Raw genomic sequence first — 22,991 nt, 5'->3', positions numbered from 1 at the left:
ACTGGAACTCATGGCTGCGATCTACCAGGACTGGAAATAACCTGGCAATCCTGTGAAAGCCAGCTTTTGGTGAAATCGTTAGCAGGCTGTCTGTTTCCACTGGTAATTAGCATCACTGCATCCCTGCTCTGTGTTTTCATAGGATGCTTCAAGGCATGCGGTTGGTTGGAAAGGCACAAGTGTAGTGGGGAGAAGCACAGCTCCTGGGAGCCTTGAGGTTCCAGTGGCTTTGAGTGTCACATACTCAACCTGACACCTGAAGTCCCAGACCAGTAACGGAGGAGTCGTATGCTGGTGTGTGCTGGGGACGTGGGGTGGCTTGGGGAGTTCTTTGGCTGTGAGCTGGGAAGGCTGCTGGCACCTCTACAGGAGCACGCTTTCATGGAGGCTGGGCGGCCTCCAGAACTCTCCTGGGGAGACAGACTGGGGCTGAAGTGTGAGGAGAAGGGGTGGTGTTGAGCAGTGCCTGTTGCTGGGTCCACAGGGATCCGTTACGGAAGGGAATATGGCCGCTTCCATAGCGCTAGCATGAGCAAAGCTTGTGCTGAGGTTACCAGAGAGAAGTCTCTCAAGGGCTGTGCTTTAAAGCGTTGTATTTCAATTTTTTTTTCGGTGCTTAACACTTGTAGCGGCGGAGGCTTGCTCGGCACCATTTGAGCTGATCTATCCTGTAAAACCTCGGAGCAGCGAAGCCCGGGCTGGGTTGTGTTAGTAGGTGGCTTTGCTGTGAGTCAGCGTGAAGAGCAGCACGTAGTCCTCGTGAGCGTGTGCTCTGCCCGGGGCCCGACGTCCCCGCCAAGCCTGGCTTCAGGAGCTCCATGTTGTGAAACGTATGGAAGTGAGGGTGCCTAAGGATCGCCCCGCAGGTCATCCCAGGCAGATGTTCTGGGGTAAGCGGTGTGGGAATTGCATGGAATACTCCAAAATGTAATCCCTGAATTTCTCTGCTTGGAGGTGCGGCAGGGAGCGGATCCCGTAGTGGGATCTGCAACACGGAGTAACCCAAGGGATGGCACCGTGTTCCCAGAGGACCTGTGGTTAAACTGGCAGCACGGTGGGAGGTGGATGTTCTTGATGGTCTATTTAATTGTCTTCAGATATTTATATCGACCTCTCGCTAGTGTTGCCCCAGCTTGGGCTGTGCTCTGCTCCTTGGGTCCCGGCGTGTGGCTCGTAGCACAGCCATCACCTCTGCTGGGACCCAGGCTCCTGGCTGGTGAGTGCGGGAGGTCTCCTTCCCACAGGTCTCTTGTCAAATTTTTTGTGGCCATGCACTCGTGCTCCTCCTATGGGTTTTTCTGAAAGCTATGAACTTGCTGGTGTGCCGAAGGCCAGTGAAGAGGAGGTGGGCACAACTGGGGAGAGGATGTTCCTCCTTTGCTCAACAGGCTGGCAAAGCTCTGAAGTTGATAACCTGGTTCTCTAGAGAAATTCTTGCTTTCCTCTGCGGTGCTGTGCCTGCACTGCGATCTTCTTTCTGCAGGGATGTGCGAGTGTGGAGGTGTACGTGGTCCTGTGTCGAAGGCTGTGGTCCTCTGTAGGTGTTACGCTGACCTTGGGTGCTCCAGGCTGCTCCTGGCAGAAGGGGAAGGGGTCACCCAAGGTGGAAACCAGCAACAGGGGTGCAGGGTGTGCCGGCCTGAGGCTGGGGTGGGCCTGCAGGTGCTGGCAGAAGCAGGTTTCGTCTTTGTTTTTCTAGGATCAGATGCCCAAGGTGGCTTTGGGTGAGCTGCTGCCGTGCCACGGGCTTTACTGCCATCTTGTAGCCACACAAGATACTACAGGAGAGGGGGGGGGTGGGCTGAAGGGCTGGGGCTCACCCAGGACAACCCTTCCTTCGTGTTTTTGGCCCAAAAGCCCATACCGAAGTTTGAATGATGTTTCTGCGGACCGACTGTGCTTGGGTGGTGACCATGTCAGGGTTTGTGTGGCTGGGGAGCTTGTTTGGTCCCCCCTTGCTCATCCAGCTGTGGTGTGGACAGCTGGGTTTGGGTGCTGCTCAGGGAGGGAATGGTCCCCCATGGTGCACGGAGCCTCACACTTAGGAGGTGTGGTCTGGGCTGGGTCCTCAGCCCGGATGATGAGGCTGGTGCCTGCCCAAGCTCAGTGGGCAGGGCGGGAGAAAGGCTGGGGGAGCCTGGAGAAGAGAAGGCTGCGAGGGGACCTTAGAAATGCCTCTAAATATCTGCAGGGTGGGGGTCAGGAGGACGGGGCCAGACTCTGTTCAGTGGTGCCCAGCGACAGGACAAGGGGCAACGGGCACAAACTGGAGCAGAGGAAGCTCCAGCTGAACCCGAGGAAGAACTTCTTCCCTCTGAGGGTGACGGAGCCCTGGCCCAGGCTGCCCAGGGAGGCTGTGGAGTCTCCTTCTCTGGAGATATTCCAGCCCCGCCTGGACGCGGTGCTGTGCAGCTGCTCTGGGTGACCCTGCTTGGGCAGGGGTTGGAGTGGGTGACCCACAGAGGGCCCTGCCAACCCCCAACATTCTGGGATTCTCTGGGGGGCAGAAACCCACTGACCGGGGGAGCTGGGAGCATGCTGCTCTGTGGTATCATCTTGGGGGAGGTCGCAGCTCTGGTTTACCAGGGGTTATTCTGAGCTCAGGGACTCCTGGGAGGACTCGTCTCTGATCCAGCCGTGCCACCGGCTCTGGTGACTGCCTGGTGTGCCACTGCCCATGCCCATGGGCACGCTGGGAAGGTCCATCCTGCTGTGAGCACAGCGCATGGAGGCTGCTCTTGCTGCTGTCAGGCGATAGCTGCGAGTGGATTAATAATTGCTTAACTAGTAATAACACAAATGACCCGAGCAGGGCCTTGCACAGCTCTCCCCTGTGATGGTCCCTCGGCATCGCGTGGGTTTGGGGACCAGGGCGCAGATCTCACGTGGCGCTGCGTGTTTTCTACCGAGCAGCAGACGCAACGGCCCTGCCTCGGTGCAGCCAGAGCCCGACCCCGCAGCCCTGTCCTCGGGTGCCGCAGCCAAAAACTGTCCCCAGCCAAAAACTGTCCCCAGCCATTTACCACATGCCACCGAGGCTGTTCCGGCTAATCCCCGCCGGGCAGTGAGGGCTGGCTTTGTGTTTCTCCCTGGATACATCACCGGGGTGCGTAATGCTGTCAAAGCAGCACAAAAAGGACCAGTATTTGAGAGGCTCAGCTCTGGGTTTTATTGAAGCCGTGTGGCTGTTGTATTTCCCCCTTTAAAATGCCATTTGTATTTGTGACTATGCCACAAACTGTTTTTAAGAAGAGCAGGCTCTACGAGGTGTTGTATTTCTCCTTTGCTATCGGCGCATTAAGGGGAGCTGTAATGTGCGGCTTCGCGTCGTTATTTAAAAGAGCGAAAGCCTCCCGGCTGCAGCAGGGGTCGGAGCGGGTTTTGGCCTGAGGCTAAGCCCCGTGAACTCTACTCGGGATAATCAGCCACGAAATTGGTCCTCGATCCAGCCACCTTTCCTGAGGTGCTCTGAGAAACTGGACTCACAGCAGCAAACAAAATCAGCCGAGGGGTGTAAAAACACACCCTGCGTTGTGGGAGCCACGGGTGGGGGTTTGGTCCCAGCGTCATCGTTCCTGTGCTGCGGCGGAAATGGGTTTGGGTTTGCAGAGTTTTCCCGGCCGGGACCAGCTTGGGCTCCTTGCGGGAGATGGCAGCTGGTGGACCTGGCCAGGTCCCCGCGGGCTCTTGGCTTTGGGGAGACCTCCTGGGAGGACTCAACTTCAGCTTAATTTTAGGGAGTGTAGAGAGCCTGGGTGACTTGGTAGAGTGTGTGTTCGGTGACCTCCTTGAAGTACTGGCAGCACAGCCAGTCCTCGAGGCCAGGGCTCGCCCCTGCCCCAGCCGAATTCTCCGCAAACTTCAGGAGCAGCAGAGCCCTCTTCACCTCCACCCAGCTCCGGAGCAGGGCGAGGGTCTTCTTGCTCCTGGCGAAGAGCTCCTGGCGAGGCCCCCAGAGCAGGACCTGCAGCATGCACCTTGCCTGCTCGATGGAGACCCTCTTGCAGGGGTCTCTGTGGAGGAGCAGCATGGCCAGACACTTAAGTCCCGTGGAATAAATGGACAGGGAGGGGATTTCAGGAAGTCTGTTGCTTCTGAACCCCAAAGCGTTTTCCAGAGAGATGTCCACATGCAAGATCTGATAGATCAGCATGCCTACATTCAGCTCATCTGCCACCGGGGAGGGTGGTGCAGCAAGCCCCTCGGTCAAGTCCTGCTCTTGGCTGGTAGAACAAGGTCTTCTCTTGTCTTTAACCTTGAAGAAGCTGCTGATGAGCAGCCTTGGAAGGGACAGCCCCAGGGATGCCTCCTTGCCTTGCTGGCTCCGGAGAGGACACGGGCACCGCACCAGCAGTAGGTTTTCAGGGCAGAGGTCCCCCTGCCCCACGTTCTGCACCCGGAGGTGCTCCAGCCCCATGCACACCTGCAGGAGGAGGAGGCAAGCCAGGCGTTCGTAGTGCCCGGGGCTGGTCCGGTGCAAACCATGGGATCCCTTGACGAAGCCCGCCAGGGTCTGGTAGGGAACCTCAGGAGAAAGAAGGACAGGGCGGGTGGCAAGACAGGTTGGCTCCTCTCCAGCACGGGACCAACTCTGCTCCCCAGGGCTCCCCGGGAGCACCAGCTCTTGAGGGAGGCGGTCGGTGAAGTGGCCGATCAGGTGCTGGATGCTGCAGTGAGCCCCAAGGGAGCTCTGCACCACCCGGCTGGCGCAGCCAGGCTTGGGGACCTGCCAGGAGAGAAAGGACACAGCTCTCTGCATGGGGACGGAGCCGTGGGGGGCCTTGTCCTGGGCCAGGCCATAGCCTCAGCTCAGGGCCACCAGCCCTGGTCCGACCCACGCATGGTGCTGGGATCCCCCCGCACCCTCCCAAGACACTGATGCCTGCTGGAATGACTTTGAGCAAGAAAGGGGAATGGGGGTAAGATGAAACCCCCCAGCAAGATGCAAAGGTGCTTCGGTGGGTCTCATCCTGCACTGCCTGAAGAGCCAGCTCTGCTCTAGCCTCTACTTTGTGTCTGCTGGCTCCATGGAACCACTTGCCAGGGCATCTTCCCCAGTGGTGCCATTCTCCGTGACGTGTCCTTTGGACCCCGTGGGAGCTGTCGACTTTGCCTCCACGTCCCGCACCAGCAGCGACGTCTCAGTTAGCAAATGCAGAAGTCAGTGCAGAAAGGGGAACTGCCTACGTGACGGGGGTCACTGGAAGAGCCAACGCTCCTGGTCCATACTTGCCTGTGGCACTGCAGCCCCCTCCCCGTGTCCCGGGAGCCAGCTCCCTCTGCGTTTTCCCGAATTCCCCGCTTACCTTGGCTGCAAACACCAGCTGGGTTTGCTCAAAAGCGAAGCCCACCCGGAAATACCAAGCGTCCCCGCTTTCACAGCACGGCTCCCGGTCCAGGATGCTGAGCGCTGCCCATCGCTTCCCCACCAGCTCTGCCTCCAGCAGCTGCTGCCGCTCCTCCGGCCCCACCAGCTCCTCCTGGATGCGAGCCGAGAGCCGGGCCAGCGCGGCCGCCTGGCAGCCCACCACCACCCCGCACACGCCGGCCGGGCTCTCCAGGAGCTGCCCCAGCTCCCCGTCCGCCGTCCGGAACGTCAGCTCCGCTGGGCTGGGCGATGGGGCTTTTTGTGGGCTGCTCTGGACCACCGGTTCTACCAGGCTTTGGGACTTGGTCAGGGGCTTCTTGGGTCCCCAGGAGGATCTGTCCCGCGGGGGGATGGTGCTGGGAGCCCCCTCCTTGTGCTCTAGATCGGGTGGTGGGATGCTGTGGAGGATGCTGCTGGCCCATGCTGTGGGATCACCCTGACAGTGCCGGGATGGCCCCTGCTCCGGGAGGGACTCCGCTCGCTGGAGCTGCTTTTTCGGCAGTGGGGGAGGCAGGGGGTCCTGGTCGGGCTGAGAGGGGGGTCTCCCAGCTCCATCCCCTCGGCTCGCCTTGCGGGGGACGAGGTGGGCCCGCAGCTCTCCTGGGGAAGAAGGAACAGACACAGCAGGGCTGAGACTTCCTGAGGCAGGGGAAGAAAGTGGGAGACGAGGCGGTACAGGGGTACGAGCTCGTTGTTATTTGCTCCACTGCGCATTTCCAGCCCCAAAGCGATGCCCGGCGCCGGCTGGAAGGGTGACAGCCGGGTGCTGCAGGAGGAGGATGGGCACAGCAGTGGGGTTCATGCCCCGCTGACACCTCGCCGGGGGGAGGACAGCGGGCTTGGGGCGTCACTCACCCACGTTGCTGTAGATGAGGGCCGAGATGGGGGGTCGAGGCGGGCAGCACCCCAGGGTGTCTGGCGTGGAGGCGGGTGGTCCGGGGGTACCCAGGTCCAGGCTGCTGCAGCGGGCGCGGATGCCGTCCCGTGCCTGCATGATGGCCCTGCACGGAGCTGGGACTCAGCGCTTGCCCCCCCGGGGGGGGTTCCGGCTCCTTTCGGTGCCGGCTCAGGGGAAGAACAAGGAGAAAGGGGAAGCGGTGTCGCGGGGAGCCCTGGCTGTGTGGTTTTGGGGCAAAGGAGAGGGAGTTTGGTGGCCCAGTGACTCCAGCTCCTGCACTGGGGGGGTTCTGAGGGTGCTACCCAGGGGTGGGGGCTGCCTTGGGGGCTTCACATGCGCTGGTGCACACCCGTATGGATGCAGGAGGGGGGTTCGTGAGGGGGGGGTTCGTGTCTGCCCTGCAGTCCCCGTTGGGTGGCTGTGAGTGTGACACGACGGTGGGAGCGGTGTGGAACGAGAGCGGGAAAAGCCTTTGACATCCCCAGTGCAGGTCTGGGGGGGCAGGACAGGGGGTCTTTGTGGGGGGGTGGGGGGGGAAGCAGAGCCCATAAGGACGAGAGCAGTGGCAAGGAACCATCCGCAGCCCCGGCTGGGGTTTCGCTTCCCTGTCCTGGCCAGGCTCGGTGCAAACCTGCAGCTCTGACCCTGCCACCACACGTGGTACTGAAACCACAGTGGCTTTCTTTAAAAACTCCGTTTTCTGCCAGGAACATCATTTGCTGTGCAGCTTATGGCTTGGCCCCTCTTTGGCCCTGATCGGTCCCTGTTAACCCCTGGAGAACCGGGAATTATCGCCCTGCCCCTTGCTGCGGTGCAAAGCGTCGGACTGAAGCAGCCTTGCTGGGATGCTACTGGGAAGCTCCTTTTCAGGCCCCATTTGCAGAGCAGTTCGTTACCTCTGGGTTTTCCCTGGCAGCGGTGGGGGCCTGCGGGGCTCCAGCTCCATCTCCCGGCTCGGCAGCTGCTCCCGGTCCCCGTCCCAGGCTCCCCCGGCGCTGGCCATGGCGTCGGGAATCGCCTCGCACAACTGGCTGCAACCCCGCTCGCAGGAGGATGTTCTTTCAAAACCTGCTTCTCGCAAGCTTAAAGGAAGCCGGAGGCTTGGCCTCGCTCCCCGGCGCCGCTCCGGGGCCGCACGCTGCTCGCCGAGGCTCCTGCTGCGGCCGCAGCAATTGCATCGCCTTCGGTGCAACCTGCTGCAAGGGGTTTTGCTTCCCCGGAGCTGCGCGTGGAGGCTTCGCACTCCTCCTCCCGGGCTGCTTTCTGCACGGCAGCTGTATCGAAGGGGGGATTTCTGCGGTAACCCCCCCCCCCCAAACCACATAATACATTCCCTGCTCTCCAGGTTGCGTTACTCTAGATGGATTGGCGAGGTGGCTTTTTTTTTGTTTTCTATAATGGTTTTTGCTGGGATTTCCTGCAGCCGTTGCACAAGAAGAGCCCAATCATTAGAAAACACTTTTTTTTTTTTTCTCCCAGAGCTTTACAGGCGCTGAGAGCGCGTGAAGCCACACGACTCAGCTGCAGAAAAAATCCCCCCATCAGTGTCTGTCCCCTGTAGCATAAAGTCTCTCTTTTAACACTCTAAAACCAAAAACATTTTAATGTCTCCTCCCTTGTACCCAGTCTTTGAAATACTCTATTTATTAGCAAATAACTACTGGCACTCATTAGCAATTGGCCTGGGTGGGTGGGTGAGCCCCTCTGTCGAGCGCTGCGGGAAGCCAGCTTCAGGGATTTCTCTTGGGAGCACAGAGGCAGCGGAGGAACAGGCTTTGGGGGATGTGGATTTGCGTGAAAAAAGTGGAAGCATCCACCGTGTTTCCAGCACTTGAGCTGGACCGTGCATCCTCGGCACTGGGGCGGGTACCCGTGGGACCGGCCATCTCTCCAGGGCTCTGGGGGGCTGGTTTGGGGCTCAGCGGGTGAGCCCAGCGAGGAGACCACCCGCCTCCGTGGTTTCCTCGCCCTGTATTTTGCAATCCCTATTTCCTTGCCAACACCAAGCAAGGGTTTGTGTCTGTTGGCCCGCGGCGCTCGCCGAGGGCCGTTTCTGCCGTGCCGACGCCGTATGCTAGAGCTGATAAAAATACGTCTTGGGGCTGAGTCATGTTTGAATCTGGCGCTGGCTCGGCGAGGATGTGCAAGACTTTGGGAGCTGGCAGCCTGCGTCGGTACCCGCGCCGCCCTGCCCACGCTGCTGCCTGCTTTGCTGCCGGGGCTGCTCATCCCTGCGCCCCAGCCCCGGCACCGCAGCCCATCCCTGCCCAGCGGCGAGGCTTGGCTTGGGGTTGCTCCCTAAACACGTCATCTAGGGCCGTAACGCTGTAAAAATAAAGGATATAAATGGAGCTTTTAAGATTCAGCAGCATCCCGGGCTTATCGATGATGCTCAGCGACAGGGTCAGCGTATGTATGTCCCTCGTCCCAGCAAGTCATTTGTGTTGATGACTGTACTATAAACTGTTTTAAGCAACAGTAAATCTATTAGCAGCATCAGTATCTTTCCCCAATGAGTAATGTTACCTTCATGATAAACGGGAGACCATTAGGAATAAAACTACAGAATTCACGCAATGCGTGTGACCCTACCGAGCTAGCGAGAGGCGGCACGAGCCCGGAGGAGCCCGGATGGGTGGGCAGGAATCGCCTTCTGCAGAAAAGTTAGTTGCAAATTTCCTGATGCATTTTATTATAATAAAGGAGACCACACCAAGTGTAAAAGCAACCCAAGCCCTTAAAAGGGACTGTGATTTTATATTGCTGAGCACTGCAGGACTGATAAGCAAACGCTGATTTTACTTCTTTACTGGAGAGGTGGGCCTGCGTGAACCGCATGAGGTTCAACAAGGCCAAGTGCAAGGTCCTGCCCGTGGGTCAGGGCAATCGCAAGCACAAGCACAGGCTGGGCAGAGGGTGGCTCGAGAGCAGCTCTGAGGAGAAGTTCTTGGGGGTGCTGGTGGCTGAGAAGCTCAACATGAGCCGGCAATGCGCGCTGGCAGCCCAGAAAGCCACCCGTGTCCTGGGCTGCATCAAGAGCAGCGTGGGCAGTGGGCGAGGGAGGGGATTCTGCCCCTTTACTCCGCTCTCGTGAGACCCCCCACCTGGAGTCCTGCGTCCAGCTCTGGAGCCCCCAACATAAGAAGGACATGGATGTGTTGGAGCGGGTCCAGAGGAGGGACACGGAGATGATCTGAGGGCTGGAGCACCTCTCCTACGAGGACAGGTTGAGGGAGCTGGGGCTGTTCAGCCTGGAGAAGAGAAGGCTCTGGGGTGACCTTAGAGCAGCTGCCAGTGCCTGGAGGGGCTGACAGGAAGGATGGAGAGGGGCTTTTCACAAGGGTGTGTAGTGACAGGACAAGGGGGAATGGCTCTAAACTAGAAGAGGGCAGATTTAGGTTAGATATTGGGAAGAAATTCTTCCCCATGAGGGTGGTGAGGCCCTGGCCCAGGCTGCCCAGAGGAGCTGTGGCTGCCCCCTCCCTGGCAGTGCTCAAGGCCAGGTTGGATGGGGCTGGGAGCACCCTGGTCTGGTGGAAGGGGGCCCTGCTGATGGCAGGGGGGTTGGAACCAGATGGTCTTTAAGGTCCCTTCCAACCCAAACCATTCCATGATTCTCCAAGCTACGGGGCACCACTGAATCGGCCAGTGGGTTCCCCTGCCCACCCTGGGCTGGCAAAGCAGCGAAGGAGCCGCTGGCTGCAGGACACCGACGGCCATCGCAGTCTCTGGTCTGGGGGTGCCGAGCCCTTTGCTCCCCTCGAGCTGCACAGGGGTGGGATTTGGGGAACTCATGCAGGGAAGTTTTAGTCAGCTGAAGCCTTTTTAATTTGTAAGGAAATTGGTTTCTCTTCCCAGCGGGCGACAAGATCTTTAAATGCACCCGCTGGAAAATGGCGTTTTTCTAATTGTCTTTTATTTTTTGGTGATGTCTTTTTGTTGTCGTTGCTCTCGTTGCGTTGCTGCTGCGGGGATGCTCCGTCGCGACTCGGGGCAGGTCGGGGCGATACCTGTGGCACTGCCGGGCCGGCGTGGGCACAGCGGGCGCTGAAACCACCTGAGCTGACTTCTCCTCATCTTCAGTCCCGGCAACTCCCAGCCCCCAAAAGCTGCCAAAGGAGCGGGTGGGCTCAGCCCTGGCTCCCACGGGTGTTCCCGAGGCCACGGCGCACCCAGACCCTTTGGCACAGGCGTGAACTGTAACCCCAACTCGTAACTTCCCCAGCGCTCTTGTGCCATGCAATATATTTTTTTTTTCTCATGCAGGAAATGAGAGAAAAACCCCAATTTCCTCTTTCACTCCCACGGCAGCTCTTGCCCCAGCCGCGGGGGGCCCAGGATGCTGGCAGCACCCCGGCTGTTGAGCAACCAGGGCCACCCTCTGTGCTGGTGAGGCAGATGCTGGGAGCCTCCCCGGGGAGCAGTGGGGTGTGGAATTTTGGGGTGCAGAGGCTGGGAACCAGCCCAGGGCCCTTTTCTCCAACAGGTAGAGGCTTGCCTTTGCTTCCACCACCCCGCAGGCTCGCAGTCCCCATCCCAGTCCCACACTGGGAAAGCCGGGATTGGGGGTTAGAATGTACCCTCAGCAAGTTTGCTGATGACACCAAACTGGGAGGAGTGGCTGATAACACCAGCAGGCTGTGCTGCCATTCAGCGAGACCTGGACAGGCTGGAGAGTTGGGCAGAGAGGAACCTGATGAGGTTCAACAAAGGCAAATGCAGGGTCCTGCACCTGGGGAGGAACAACCCCAGGCACCAGTATAGGCTTGGGGTGGACCTGCTGGAGAGCAGCTCTGCGGAGAGGGACCTGGGTGTCCTGGTGGACGACAGGTTGACCATGAGCCAGCAGTGTGCCCTGGCTGCCAAGAAAGCCAATGGGATCCTGGGGTGCATTAAGAAGAGTGTGGGCAGCAGGACGAGGGAGGTTCTCCTTCCCCTCTACTCTGCCCTGGTGAGGCCCCATCTGCAGTGCTGTGTCCAGTTCTGGGCTCCCCAGTTCAAGAAAGATGAAGAGCTACTGGAGAGAGTCCAGTGGAGGGCTACGAGGATGGTGAGGGGACTGGAGCATCTCCCCTACGAGGAGAGGCTGAGGGAACTGGGCTTGTTCAGCCTGAAGAAGAGAAGGCTGCGAGGGGACCTTATAAATGCCTACAAATATCTAAAGGGTGGGTGTCAGGAGGATGGGGCCAAGCTCTTTTCAGTGGTGCCCAGTGACAGGACAAGGGGCAATGGGCACAAACTGAGGCACAGGAAGTTCCATCTGAACATGAGGAAGAACTTCTTCCCTCTGAGGGTGACGGAGCCCTGGCCCAGGCTGCCCAGGGAGGCTGTGGAGTCTCCTTCTCTGGAGATATTCAAGACCCGCCTGGACGCGGTCCTGTGCAGCCTGCTCTGGGTGACCCTGCTTCGGCAGGGGGGTTGGACTAGATGACCCACAGCGGTCCCTTCCAACCCCTACTATTCTGTGATTCTGTGAGCCTGGAAGGAGGGAAATGGGGGGGGTTCAGGGTGGATGTTGCAGCCCCTTTGCTGGGGATGGGAGGCCAGATGGTCCCCAGGCAGATGGGCAAGGGGACACCGGGGTGGCCGAGCGCCTTGTGGGGTTGGTGATGCCAGCTTCACCAAGGGCAGTGACGGCCTCACATGGCACCAGGGTGTCCCTTGAGGCTGGAGGGATGGGAAAGGGGACCGAGAGGGTCACTTCAGTCTTCCTGAGAAGAGAGAGCCCCCCCCAGCTCTGCTGACTCCTGCCCCTTGGCCCTACTGCAGTGCCCTTCTGTGCCTCAGTTTCCCCAGCCAGAGAGCTGCAGTGCAGACCCCCAGTGCCCGGATTTCCAGTCTCATTGGAGGGGTTTGGCTCTGCATGTGTACGTGTGCACGCACGCCTGTGTGTAACTCATGTGTGTGTGAACCCTTTTAACGCCCCCCCCCCCCCCCCCCCCCCCCATTTCCGTGCAAGCAGGAGGCCAGGTGCTGGCTTTGCACCCTTCAGCTTAAGGGCATCCTCATAAACACTCTATTAATAATTAATAATAGATTAATAGCAGCCGTAGTTTGTTAACACATGCGCATTAATCATTTATTAATTATTAATATGGACTTTGGTACCCTCTGACAGTTGTTTTAGCACTGTTTATGAAGGGTTTTGCGGGGCTGACGGTGGTGATGACCAGCTGACGGGCTGCAAAGCCCAGCAGAACTCAGGGAGAGGGAGGTTAACGTCTGCCTGGAGCCCGGGACACCCTTGGGCTTGCACTGGGCTGGAGCAGGCCTGGAGAACACCAAGGCACAAATCCTGCACATGGTGCGAGCGGCTCTGACCGCCCTTTCTGGGTCCTGCTCAGCTCCACGCTTGCGCTCAGCCCCGCTCAGGCTTTCTCCACTGATCTTGGCTTTCCTTATTAGAGGCACATGGAGAAGATAAGGGAGGGGGAAAACCCAATGAGCCACAAAAGTCCCTTTTTTTTTTTTCTTTTCTTTTTCCCCGCAAATATATTTCTCATGCTCATTACATGTAAAACTGTGCCAGGTCTGCGCTGCCCAAACCCGCCTTCGCTCTCGGCTGTAAGGGTCCGTGCCCAGCCCCCTCCCCAACCCCCACGTAAAAAACCCCCAGACACCGAACAAGGGTGCGCGGGCGAGGCCGGTGGGACCCCCAGTACGACAGCATGCACGGCTTGGGGGGTGGGGGGGTTGGGGACACCGGGCATGCGAAGGGACCACGGGCGATGGCCGGACCCATGGTGGGGAAGGGTTGGGGAGAGATGGGCAGCACCCCCCATGCTGGGGGACCCTGGCAGTGACTGGTTGCAGCCTGGGGAGCACCTTGGGGAGAAGGGCTGGGTGCTGAGCCCTCCGGCTCCTTTGCCCATCTCCCCATGAAGGCTCAGCCAGGGGCCAGCGGGCACCTATAGGCGCGAGAGCGGGACGGGGGACAGGGGACGACCCGGGGAGCCGCTCTCACTTGTGCCCCAGTGAAGCTCATGGGGGGGCCATAGCCCCGACGCCTCGGGACCTCCTGCCTCCAGCACAGCCCCAGGGACGCCGACTCGCGGTCCCCAGCGCCGGAGGGTGCAGGATCCAGGCGGACACGATGGAGGTGCCGGCCAGGACCTTCTCCCAGCGTCTGGTCCCGAGCTGCTTGTCCCAAGCCTTTCTCTCCTCTGCTTTCCCGGGCTGTACGGCCTCCCCGCGCAGGACGAGCCAGCTCCTGCTCTCCCACAGACTTCGACTTCGCGAGCCAAAAGAAACAGACCCAAAAGCGCTTTTTTTCACCCGTACGAATCCTGATTCCCCACCCCTTCATCCCCGCCGCTCCTGCGGTGGCTTGGGCGGATGCAAAGCTGGGACCTTGCACTGTCCCAGGGCTGCTCCTCTTGATCTGAACGACCTTGGCCCCATTTTGCCTTTTTCCCCCCCCTTCTTTTCCTCCTGGCCTCAGGTGGGTTATTATTGCTTGTGCAGGAGTGTCCCCGGGCACCCACGTTTGCAGATGCCGCCTCTGAAGTGCGCCGATGGGAAGCTCTCAAGGCATGGCCATGCCCTGGGGGGGGTCTGGCTTTGCCAAGGGGCTGGGGGAGACCCCCAGCTCGGCACAGCTTCCCCGGTGCCCCAGTCCTGCATCACCCCGGAAGACTTTTCTCTTGGAAATTCATTAAAAAAAAAAAATTGTTGGACCAAAAAAAAAAACCCAAACCCAACAAGAAGAAAAGAGGAGAACCATGAACTACCACCAGGAAAGTTTTCCAGAGAGTCTCTTAAAAAAACAAAAGGGAAAGGGGGGGGAGAAAAAGGAAGCAGTTTTTTTCCCCAGGCCCAAACGCTGCTGATCTCTTGGCTAGAGAAATGCATAGTTGGTAGCAAATATCTCGGCTACATTGGGAGCCCCTGGAGCTGGGATGGCTCCTGAGCCGTTGTGCCCCGAGGGCTCACCATGGGGCTGGGTCATTGCTTCCCAGCCCTGAGGTCCATGTGGTGCTGACCCTGCTGGCCTCCGGCACACCTCTGGCTGCGTCCCAGCACAGCGAGGTCTCACCACCAGCCTCGGGATGTCACCAGTGCTCCCACACCCCGCCCCTGGCCCCGTCCCGCCATGCCCGGGACTGGGCAGCAGACAATGGTTCTTCTCTGGGAGAGGCTCAGATCATCTTCATGTTGAACTTCCTGGCTCCTCCTTGGCCGGTGGTGGTGGTGGGACCATCCACCTTGCGGAATGAGTATTCCACTGAGAAGTTGTTCTTGTGCTGCCCTCGGCCCCGGCTCCAGACGAAGAGGAGGAGGAAGCAGAAGAGCACCACACCTAGGAAGGTGATGCAGCCCATGGCCGTGGAGACCAGGATGGTCTTGAGGTCCAACGTAAACTTCAAGAAGACTTGCGTGTCGTTGTGGGAGGTGTCGTTGAACTCGCTGAGGTACAAAGTCCGGTTCGTGTAGTGGGAGCCATCGGCCGGGCGCCCCTTGACCGTCAGGGTGGCGAAGTAGGTGTCGTTGCCCCCCGCGTTGCTGGCGATGCAGATGTAGGTGCCGCTGTCCTGTACCTGGGCGAAGCGGATCTCCAGGGTGCCCCCGGGCAGCACGGTCGCCCGCCCCGTGCTGCGGGTGGTGATCATGCGGTGCTGGGGGGACACCCAGGCGATGGAGGGGTCCGGCTCCCCGTCCGCCCGGCAAAGGAAGGACACGGACTGCCCTTCCCGGGCCGTCACGTGCTGCAGCTTCCGATCCTTTATCTTGGGCTTCTGGCAGGTGAAGTACTCGAAGAGCACGGAGTCCGGGAAGTCGCGCAGGGCATTGCCCTGGATTTCGGGTGGCGAGGAGCACATGGGCTGCTGCCCATCGAAGTTGAGCGTCTTCCTTCGCTGCAGGATCCAGAGCAGGCGGCAGTCGCAGGCCAGGGGGTTCCTGTCCACCCGCAGCGTCTCCAGTGTGTTGACAGAGTGGAAGGTGCTCTCCTCCAGTGTGGAGAGAAAGTTGCTGGAGAGATTGAGCAGCCGGATTTGTCTCAGGCCGGAGAAAGCCTGCGGCTCCACAGACATCAAGAGAGCACCCACGATGTGGAGCTCCTGGAGCCGGATGAGGTCTTTAAAGGAGCCCTTCAGCACAGTGCTAATGGGGTTGTAGGACAGGTTCAGGTACCGAAGGTACACCAGGTTCCTCAAGGCAGCGGCGGGCACGGCTGTGATGTTGGTGTAGGTGATGGAGAGTGAGGTGAGGTTCAGGCCCTGGAAGCTGGTGGGGGAGACATCTTCCAGCAGCGGCCAGTTGTCGATCTCCAGCTGCAGCAGGTTGTAGAGCTTCTTGAAGTTTTGGTCCTCCAGCGTGGAGATGCTGAGGTGCCGGAGCCGTAGTACCTCCAGGTTCTGGAGGTAGGAGAGTGACTCGGCCGAGATGGAGGTCAGGTTGCACTTCTCGATGGTCAGCTGCTCCAGGCCAAGAAGCCCCGAGAAGGCCCGTTGGGAGATGTACACCAAGTCGTTATCACCCACCTCCAGGCTCTTCAGGTTTCGCAGGTCCTGGAACATGTAGTCCAGCAGGATGACGAGTTTGTTCTCGCTGATGTCCAGGAGGGTGAGGTTGGTCAGCTTGGTGAAGACCCCCGGGGGGATGAGCTTGAGCTGGTTCCCCCGCAGCCGCAAGGTCTGCAGGTTGAACAGGTTGCTGAAGGCGCCTGGCTCCACATTGGAGATGATGTTCTCGCTGAAATCCAGCTCCTCCAGCAGTGGGTACGGGGAGAGGTCCCCGGGGTTCAGGCAGCGGATGCGGTTCTTGTTGAGCTCCAGGATCTTGGTCTCGGTGGGGATGCCCTCGGGGATGGAGGTGAGCCGCTTGCGGTGACACACCACCGACTTGATCTGCGGGGCACACTCGCAGCGGGCAGGGCAGGCTGCCACGCGCGGGGGGCTCAGGAGGACCAAATGGAGGACCAGGACCGGGAGCCAACATGTCATTGTGTGGAGCATGGTCTTACGGGCTCGCTACCATACTCCCATGTGCCTGGAAGAGAGCGAGATGCGGAGTCAGCGGCGAGTCCAGCAGAGCCTTACAAAGTCCGACCCAGCCCCAAATCACCCGTCTGCAGGCTGAGACTGGAAAATGCTCCCCAAACCGTGGCCCATGGCCCTGATAAGGTCCCAGCCCCGCCAGGAAATCCTCCAGACCCCCTTCTCAGCACCTAACGTGTGACTCGGTGACCATGCCCTATGCAAACCTGGGCTAAACAAGCCTCACTGCCTGCATGGACTGTCAGGAGAGCAGGGAAACTGAGGCAGGGGGAGATCTTTGTGAAAGGAGACACAGTTAGCTGCAGGCTCAGAGCTCAGCCCCTGCCCCCATGCCGGCTCACACCCCCTCCGTGCCGCTGATGGTGCACGCACAGGCAAAGGGGACCGCAAGCACGAGCACCCAGGGATAACGGGCACACAGACACCCCCCCCCACCCAGGGCAGCACAGGAGCAAAGAGATGCAGCCAGAGGCCTTGCAAACTCGTGACACAGGTGGGATGCCACATCCCCTCTGCTCGCTGTGCAGCTGCTGTGAGGTCTCACCCCGTGGCACAAATCCTTCCCAGGCCTCGGGCTCGCCGAGGTCCCACGGGACGGGGGACGCTCAGCACCGCACGTAGGGACTGGTCCTCCTGTCCCCATCCCCAGCATCGTCCTCCCGGAGCGGAGATTAAGGCGGCCGCGGGCACAATCTTCGCAGATGAGGGATTAACACCGACCTTGCGCGGCGCGGTGCCCCGGCTGCCCTCCTTTCCAGGGATTAGCACTTCGCCGCCGCCGCTTTCCCTTTTCTCTGTTTCCCCTTCCCTGTGCCCCAAATCTGCTGGGCTGCCAGCACGCCTGGAAATGCGCCTTCCAGTGCCAGTGCAAACTCATCAGCTGCCTTTCCCTAACGAAGCACTGTCATTAACCTCATTAAGTGGCAGAGCTGCTCGGTCAGGGTGCTGTGGGGTGTTTCTGGGCACGGCGAGGGAACGCGGGCATTTTGGGGGGTACTGAGAGCTGAGCCCCTCCAGCCACCCCTGCGGAGGTGGAGTGAGCGGGGCAGGTCTCAGCCCCGCGCTGGTGGTGAAAGGCGTAAAGAGAAAACACCCCAAACGGGCCGACTGATGTGACCCAAAGTGGTTCAGCATCTCCTGGGGTTGGGTCCTCATCCCCCGCCCCCGAAGCAGCCCCCCAAAGAGCCTGGGCAGAGCATCTCCACAGCAGGGTGCCCACCAAGGCAATGCACCAACCCAGCACGCCTGCCTCCACGGGGAGATGCTCGCCATGTCCCAGCAGACCCCTCCTCCTCCTCCTCCTTCTCCTCCTGCTCCTCTTCTTCCACCCCCAAGTCCTCCACCTCCTTGCTGCCAGGATTTATTTGCTCTGTGCCTTCCCTGGTGTCTCCTGGCCGCTGCACCTCATGGGCAGGAGGCAAGAGCATCCCTCTCCCCATCTGCTCTCTCTCAACAGCATTTACCCACGTCCCGCCCGCCCCAGCTGTGCCAGCCCTGCTTCTCACGGCAAAACCACCCGCCTGTGGGACATCTCCGTACGCACCGGCTCGGACCCCTGCCCCTGCCGTTATCCAAATTTTCAAGAGCCCAGCATGGCCAGATCGATGGCTTGAAAGGGCAGAGGGGTACTGACCCCTCCATGGCCATGTCCCATCACTGCCACCGCGCTGGGGCAAACTGGGGTGCGGTGCCCGAGCCACAGCCAGGCTGGTTCCAGCCCTTTTCCCTTGGGGAATCCCAAGCCGTGGCTCTGAGAAGTGCTGGACTGAGCTTCAGGGGTTTTTTGCCCAAGCCCTCCATGCATGCTGCCTTCTGTCCCTCTGGGCCTGATGGGGACCCCAAAAGCAGCCGTCGGAGCCTGGCAGGACGTGGGGACGGGACAGGAGGACACAATGTCTGTGGCTGCTCAAGCCCCTCGCGGCGTTGCTGCACGTCTGAGCCCATCTTGGTGCTGCCGCACGTCTTCACTGCCCCAAAGCTTCTGAAAAGGCCGGGCTTTAAGGCTGCTTGGTTTAGGGGTGATGGAGGGAGAAAGGAGGAGCTGCTGCTCATCACCAGGAGGGATGGTGAGAGCTGCTGGGGCAGGCTCACGGTGGGGAGAGCATGAGCCTCCATGTTCCCTTGCATCCTTCATCCCTGTCCCTTTGCCAAGGGGCACCGCAGAGGAGAGAGCACCCAGGGCCATGGGGACGGTGGGGCAGGACACGCAGGTCCCCATCCCGGGGTCCTGAGCCACCCCCTGCTTCCTACCAAGCAGCCACCCTTTGCCCAAACCTGCCGAAACCCTCCTGAAACCCCCTCTCCCGCGGCACCGCAGCCCCCGGCCGCGTCCCGTGCCCCGTGCCTGTCCCAGCCGGGTCCGTCCCTCGAGCAGCATTCGCACCCCAGCCCTGGGGACGCCGTTTCCTGTCACCCCCTTCCCCGTCCTTCTTCGCACTCTCAGAGCGTTGGCTCCGAGCAGCCCTGCCCCGGGGTCAGCACCGCCAGGACGAGTGATGGGGACCCCAGATCCAACCCACCCCCCGAGAGGTGACACTGGTCCCAGCACCTCCAGCACCACACAGCCACCGTACTGACAAAGGACACCAAAGGCTGCTGTCACCCTCCCTCCCGTCCCCAAGGGGCTGGTGGCATGTGGGGACAGCCTCGGGGGGCCGGGGGTGCCCACGTTGCGGGGAAGGGTGCAATCTCCACATGTAATTTCCTGCTTTGAGATAATTTCCCGCTCTGATCCTTTTACCCAAGCTGAGCAATTCTCTGGCAGTAAAGCCACTGCTCGGTGCAATTTAAGAGCCGCAGGAGATTATCTTTTACAGACTTTTTTTTGTTTTGTTTTTGGTGCATGCCTTAATTTTGCCACATTTCCCTTTTTCTTCCAATGAATCAAACCGAGAGGGAAACGCTGTCGTTTTTCACACACCCGCGGGGACGGGATTAGCGGCCGGGCGGGATGCAGCATCGGCTTTCCTTGCCAGGGGCAGTGGGGTGGGATGGGAGACCCCACTGCTGCCCCCACCAAGCACCCCAGCCCCTTCCTTCCCCCTCGCCAGCCATGCAGCCCCTCTCTCCAGCACTGCTCAGGCTTCATGTGTTGCGTCTGACCCCTCCGCCATGTCCTGAGCCCCCCATGGCCAACAACCAGGGTCCCCAAATGCCACCTGAGCACCGGAGCGGGGATGCAGCTGGAGATCCTGCTTGGCTCTGCCTTCCAGGAGGCTGCTCACAGCCGTGCCAAGAGCCATTTTGCCAACGGCTCTGCCTGGCTGGCGGCCTCAGGAACCTGAGCCAGCTCTAGGATGAGGGGTGGCCGGCTTTGCTTGGTTCCCCTGGTTCAGAAGGCTCTGATCCTGCTCCACCGTGGGGCTGGATGGGGAGGATGTGCCCAGGCACGACCTGCAAACCCACAGGAAAAAGTCCCTCCCAATTTATTGTGACCCTTATTTTTTTTCATTTAGCGTCTCTATGCTAAATAAATACACCCAGGCACTGCTGCCAGGCTAACGGTCTCCCACCATCACCATCACCTCCCCTCCTGGGCTGGGGGGATCTGGCCCCTTCCCCTCCCCTGCCCACGGCCGCCGTGCCGAGGCAGCCTGCGAGCACGCCGGCTCTCTGCCACGTTCATTATGAATGAGCCTGGGGTAACCATACTCCACTTTTGGTTACTACTTCAGCCACCCGATCCTCTAAACAAAGGTACGAACTCGCTGGCGTTGTCTTACCCAGCAGCTGGGGAGCGGGAGCCACAGCCCCGGGCTCTCCTGCCCGCTCCGCAGCCGGAGCAGAGCATCGGCCGCCCCTGCTGCCCCACAGCCCCCACCCATGGGGGCTGGATGAGCCCCCTCCCAGCAAACCCAGGCAGATACAAGCTCTGGAGCAAGGACCTGAGGTGGCCGAGGCTGGCCCCAGGACATCCTGCAGTAGCCGGGGACCCCGGGCCCCCACAGTGACAACCGGAGCCCCGTGGTCCCCGTCCTGCCCGGGCAGAGCCGAGCACAGAGCCCAGCCGAGCCGTTTATTAATAGCTCATTACTGCGATAGCGCGGCGTTCTCCGGGGCTCGCCTGGTCCCTGGAGACCGAGGCCAATTAAGACTCTAGTTGAAGGCCTAGATAGAGGCTCTTCTTCGCATTTAATTTATTTTTAAAAATAACACGCCTGCTGCGTGCAGGGCTGGGGAACGGAGCCAGGAAAGCCCAAGGCTGAGGGGCTGCGGCACGGCGGGGGGAAGCAGAGCGGACCGACTTTGAGCAGTTCTGAGCCCCCCAGGAACAGCCCCGTCCTTCCCCCCCTCCTCGACAGGACACGTGGACGCCGAGCCCGTCTTGTCCCGACCACGGAGCCCATTTTGTCCCAGTCACCGGCAGCACGGAGCTTCCCGGCAGGCAGAGGTCACAGCACGGAGGAACCGGCGCTCTCCGACCGCCCGGCTCTCGGACGCTCAGCCGCTGGCCGACCGGCTCGCAGGTGGGTTTTGCTCCCACGTGCCACTACTTCTGAGAGAAAAGGAGGTGGCAAGGTCTCTCCCATCCCCTTGGAATGGCACCTGCTCCGGTGGCACACGCTTGGCACACTCAGCTCCTCCAAGAGCGATCGCTCCTTAGCCGCTATTTCTCCCGTTTTCTGAATAAAGAGCCGAAAATAAGCCAAGGCCGACATTTCTAGGTTCTCCTGTTTTGACATCGTGCAAGTACAAATACTTCAGTCAAAGCAACCTCTTGTTCCAGTCTTCCATGGACTTGCAGGGTGCAAAATGGTCCTGCTTAAACCTCAAGTACTCACTTATAAGGTCCCTGCTTGGGACCTTAGAAATGCCTCTAAATATCTGCAGGGTGGGGGTCAGGAGGACGGGGCCAGACTCTGTTCAGTGGTGCCCAGCGACAGGACAAGGGGCAACAGGCACAAACTGAAGCAGAGGAAGCTCCAGCTGAACCCGAGGAAGAACTTCTTCCCTCTGAGGGTGACGGAGCCCTGGCCCAGGCTGCCCAGGGAGGCTGTGGAGTCTCCTTCTCTGGAGATATTCCAGCCCCGCCTGGACGCGGTGCTGTGCAGCCTGCTCTGGGTGACCCTGCTTGGGCAGGGGGTTGGGCTGGGTGACCCCCAGAGGGCCCTGCCAACCCCGACCATTCTGTGATTCTGTGATTCTCCTTGAAGAATCCCACCGCTGCTGCTGGAGGCCAAGCCTGTGTTACCCCTCCTTCACAGGCTCTGCCTGGAGAGGGTCCATGCTTGGGATCCTGGATGCTGCTCCACCTTCCCAGAGGATGCAGGGCACCCCAGGGGAGGGTGGAGACCCTCAGATAGGGAGGGAGCAAACAGGGCAGAAAGTGATGCTGAGACCCCCTGCATTTTGGAAAGGCTCATGGTTAAAACACCGACAGGGGGATAATGTCAGCACCCTGATGCAGGGGTGACAGGGAGGTGGCCGTGCCAGCGACTTGTACCAGCGCCAGCACATCCCAAGCTTGGCAGGAGACAGGAGCGGGCTCCTACGAACACCAACAGCAGCCAAGCGCTGCTGGAAACACCCCGAGCGATGCCCGCCCGAGAGCCGGCAGCCAGCCCTGCCCTGGCAGCGAAGCGTCCCGGCCGCCTGCCCTCGCTCGCCGGCCGCTCTCCGCAGCCCGCGCCGCGCTCCGTGCCAGCGGCTCTGCAGAGCCGGCAGCACCCGCCGCTCCGCACTTGCCGCGGGCCGTGCCGGCATCCTCGCAGACACCATCGCCCCGCTCAGTCCCCGCGCTGGGGGGATTTGGGAGGTGGACGGAGCGGCCGAGCATCCCCCGCCGAAGCGGAGCGATATTTCCCCTGGCTCATCTACAGCTTGCCAGGACTGCTCAGGGGAGCGTGCCGGACTCCCCGCCAGCACGAGCTCTGTGTGCTCCCCCATCCCGGGGTACCGACTGGACGAGGTCTCGATTACCAGGAATGGGAATATGACTGCATCAAGCTGGCTCGATGGCTCATCTGGGACTCGAAGCACCTGGAGCTGCTGGCACGGGCTTGGAGCAGAGGACGGACGCCCTGCATGCAGACGCCAACAACTCCCACGGGTGAGTGCCAGGCTGAGCTCTGGCCCCAGGCTCTACCCCCAGGCTGGGAGCCTTGGCTCGGGTCTCAGGGGAAGCCCGGAGCCAGAGCTGCCACGAGACAGAGCTCTTCAGGACCAGAAAACGAGCCCAGCTCGCCAGCCCTGTGCCAAAGCCTGTCCAGACGTCTGCTCCCACCTCCCTGCCAGAAAACCCCAAACGCGGGATGACGCCATGCAACAACTCGCAAAACCAAAGCCCTTTCCCCATGGTTTTTGGGCTGCAAAAGGAGAAAAACAGGGTCCCTGGGAAATCTGTGTCAAGCTCAGTGCTCGCTGGTGACGCCGCTGACACCGACCAGCAGCACCCATGGGCCGATGCGGGTGTGCGGGGGGACTTCCAGGCATTTTTCAGGGCTGACAGAGCAAATTTCCACACCCAAATGTGAAGTCAGGGATTTGAACCCTGTTTTTCCAGCCACCGCTGTGGGTGGCTTTGCTCACAGCAAAGCATAGTTACCAGGGACATTTTCTGGGGGCCCTGAAATGAGGACCAAAAAGGTGCCCTGTGCTGCTCAGCGTCTCTGAGGTTTCTCGTGCCACCATCCAGAAATAAACCTGTGACTCCTGCGGCTTTATTTTCTCCATTGCCTCAAGTCTGCAAAACCAGTGGCCACGCTGAGCTTGGAAAGGCCCCAGAAGA

The 22,991-nt window shown here is 60.2% G+C and overlaps 2 protein-coding genes across 5 annotated transcripts in view; both read right to left on the bottom strand.

Moving 5' to 3' along the window:
* Positions 1 to 3,186: 3,186 nt before the first annotated feature.
* PEAK3 (PEAK family member 3) lies at positions 3,187 to 7,308 on the bottom strand. The gene is made up of 4 exons (XM_075444166.1): positions 7,163 to 7,308; positions 6,224 to 6,369; positions 5,307 to 5,968; positions 3,187 to 4,726 (listed from the first exon to the last, which is right to left on the bottom strand). The coding sequence occupies exons 1-4, from the start codon at positions 7,267 to 7,269 to the stop codon at positions 3,734 to 3,736; spliced, it is 1,908 nt and encodes a 635-aa protein (XP_075300281.1). The 5' UTR covers positions 7,270 to 7,308; the 3' UTR covers positions 3,187 to 3,733.
* A 5,326-nt stretch (positions 7,309 to 12,634) lies between these two features.
* The window catches only part of LINGO3 (leucine rich repeat and Ig domain containing 3), a 28,256-nt gene continuing 17,899 nt past the window's right edge, over positions 12,635 to 22,991 (bottom strand). For all 4 annotated transcript variants that reach the window (XM_075444424.1, XM_075444426.1, XM_075444425.1 and 1 more), the window contains one exon: positions 12,635 to 16,256. In XM_075444424.1, coding sequence (XP_075300539.1) covers positions 14,405 to 16,222 — 1,818 coding nt within the window. In that variant the 5' untranslated portion in view covers positions 16,223 to 16,256 and the 3' untranslated portion in view covers positions 12,635 to 14,404. The remainder of the gene's footprint in view (positions 16,257 to 22,991) is intronic.

The sequence above is a fragment of the Opisthocomus hoazin genome, chromosome 27 (genome assembly GCF_030867145.1).
Source record: "Opisthocomus hoazin isolate bOpiHoa1 chromosome 27, bOpiHoa1.hap1, whole genome shotgun sequence".
NCBI lineage: Eukaryota > Metazoa > Chordata > Aves > Opisthocomiformes > Opisthocomidae > Opisthocomus > Opisthocomus hoazin.
Note: the sequence above shows the minus strand (reverse complement) of the source record. Positions and strands in the feature narration are given on the sequence as shown.

Coding starts and splice junctions, on each gene's coding strand:
- PEAK3 (XM_075444166.1), bottom strand. CDS start 7,269: ATGGCCAGCGCCGGGGGAGCCTGGGACGGGGACCGGGAGCAGCTGCCG. Junction 6,370..7,162: donor CTGCCAGGGAAAACCCAGAG/GTAACGAACTGC, acceptor AGCTCCGTGCAG/GGCCATCATGCAGGCACGGG. Junction 4,727..5,306: donor AGCTGGTGTTTGCAGCCAAG/GTAAGCGGGGAA, acceptor CTCTCCTGGCAG/GTCCCCAAGCCTGGCTGCGC.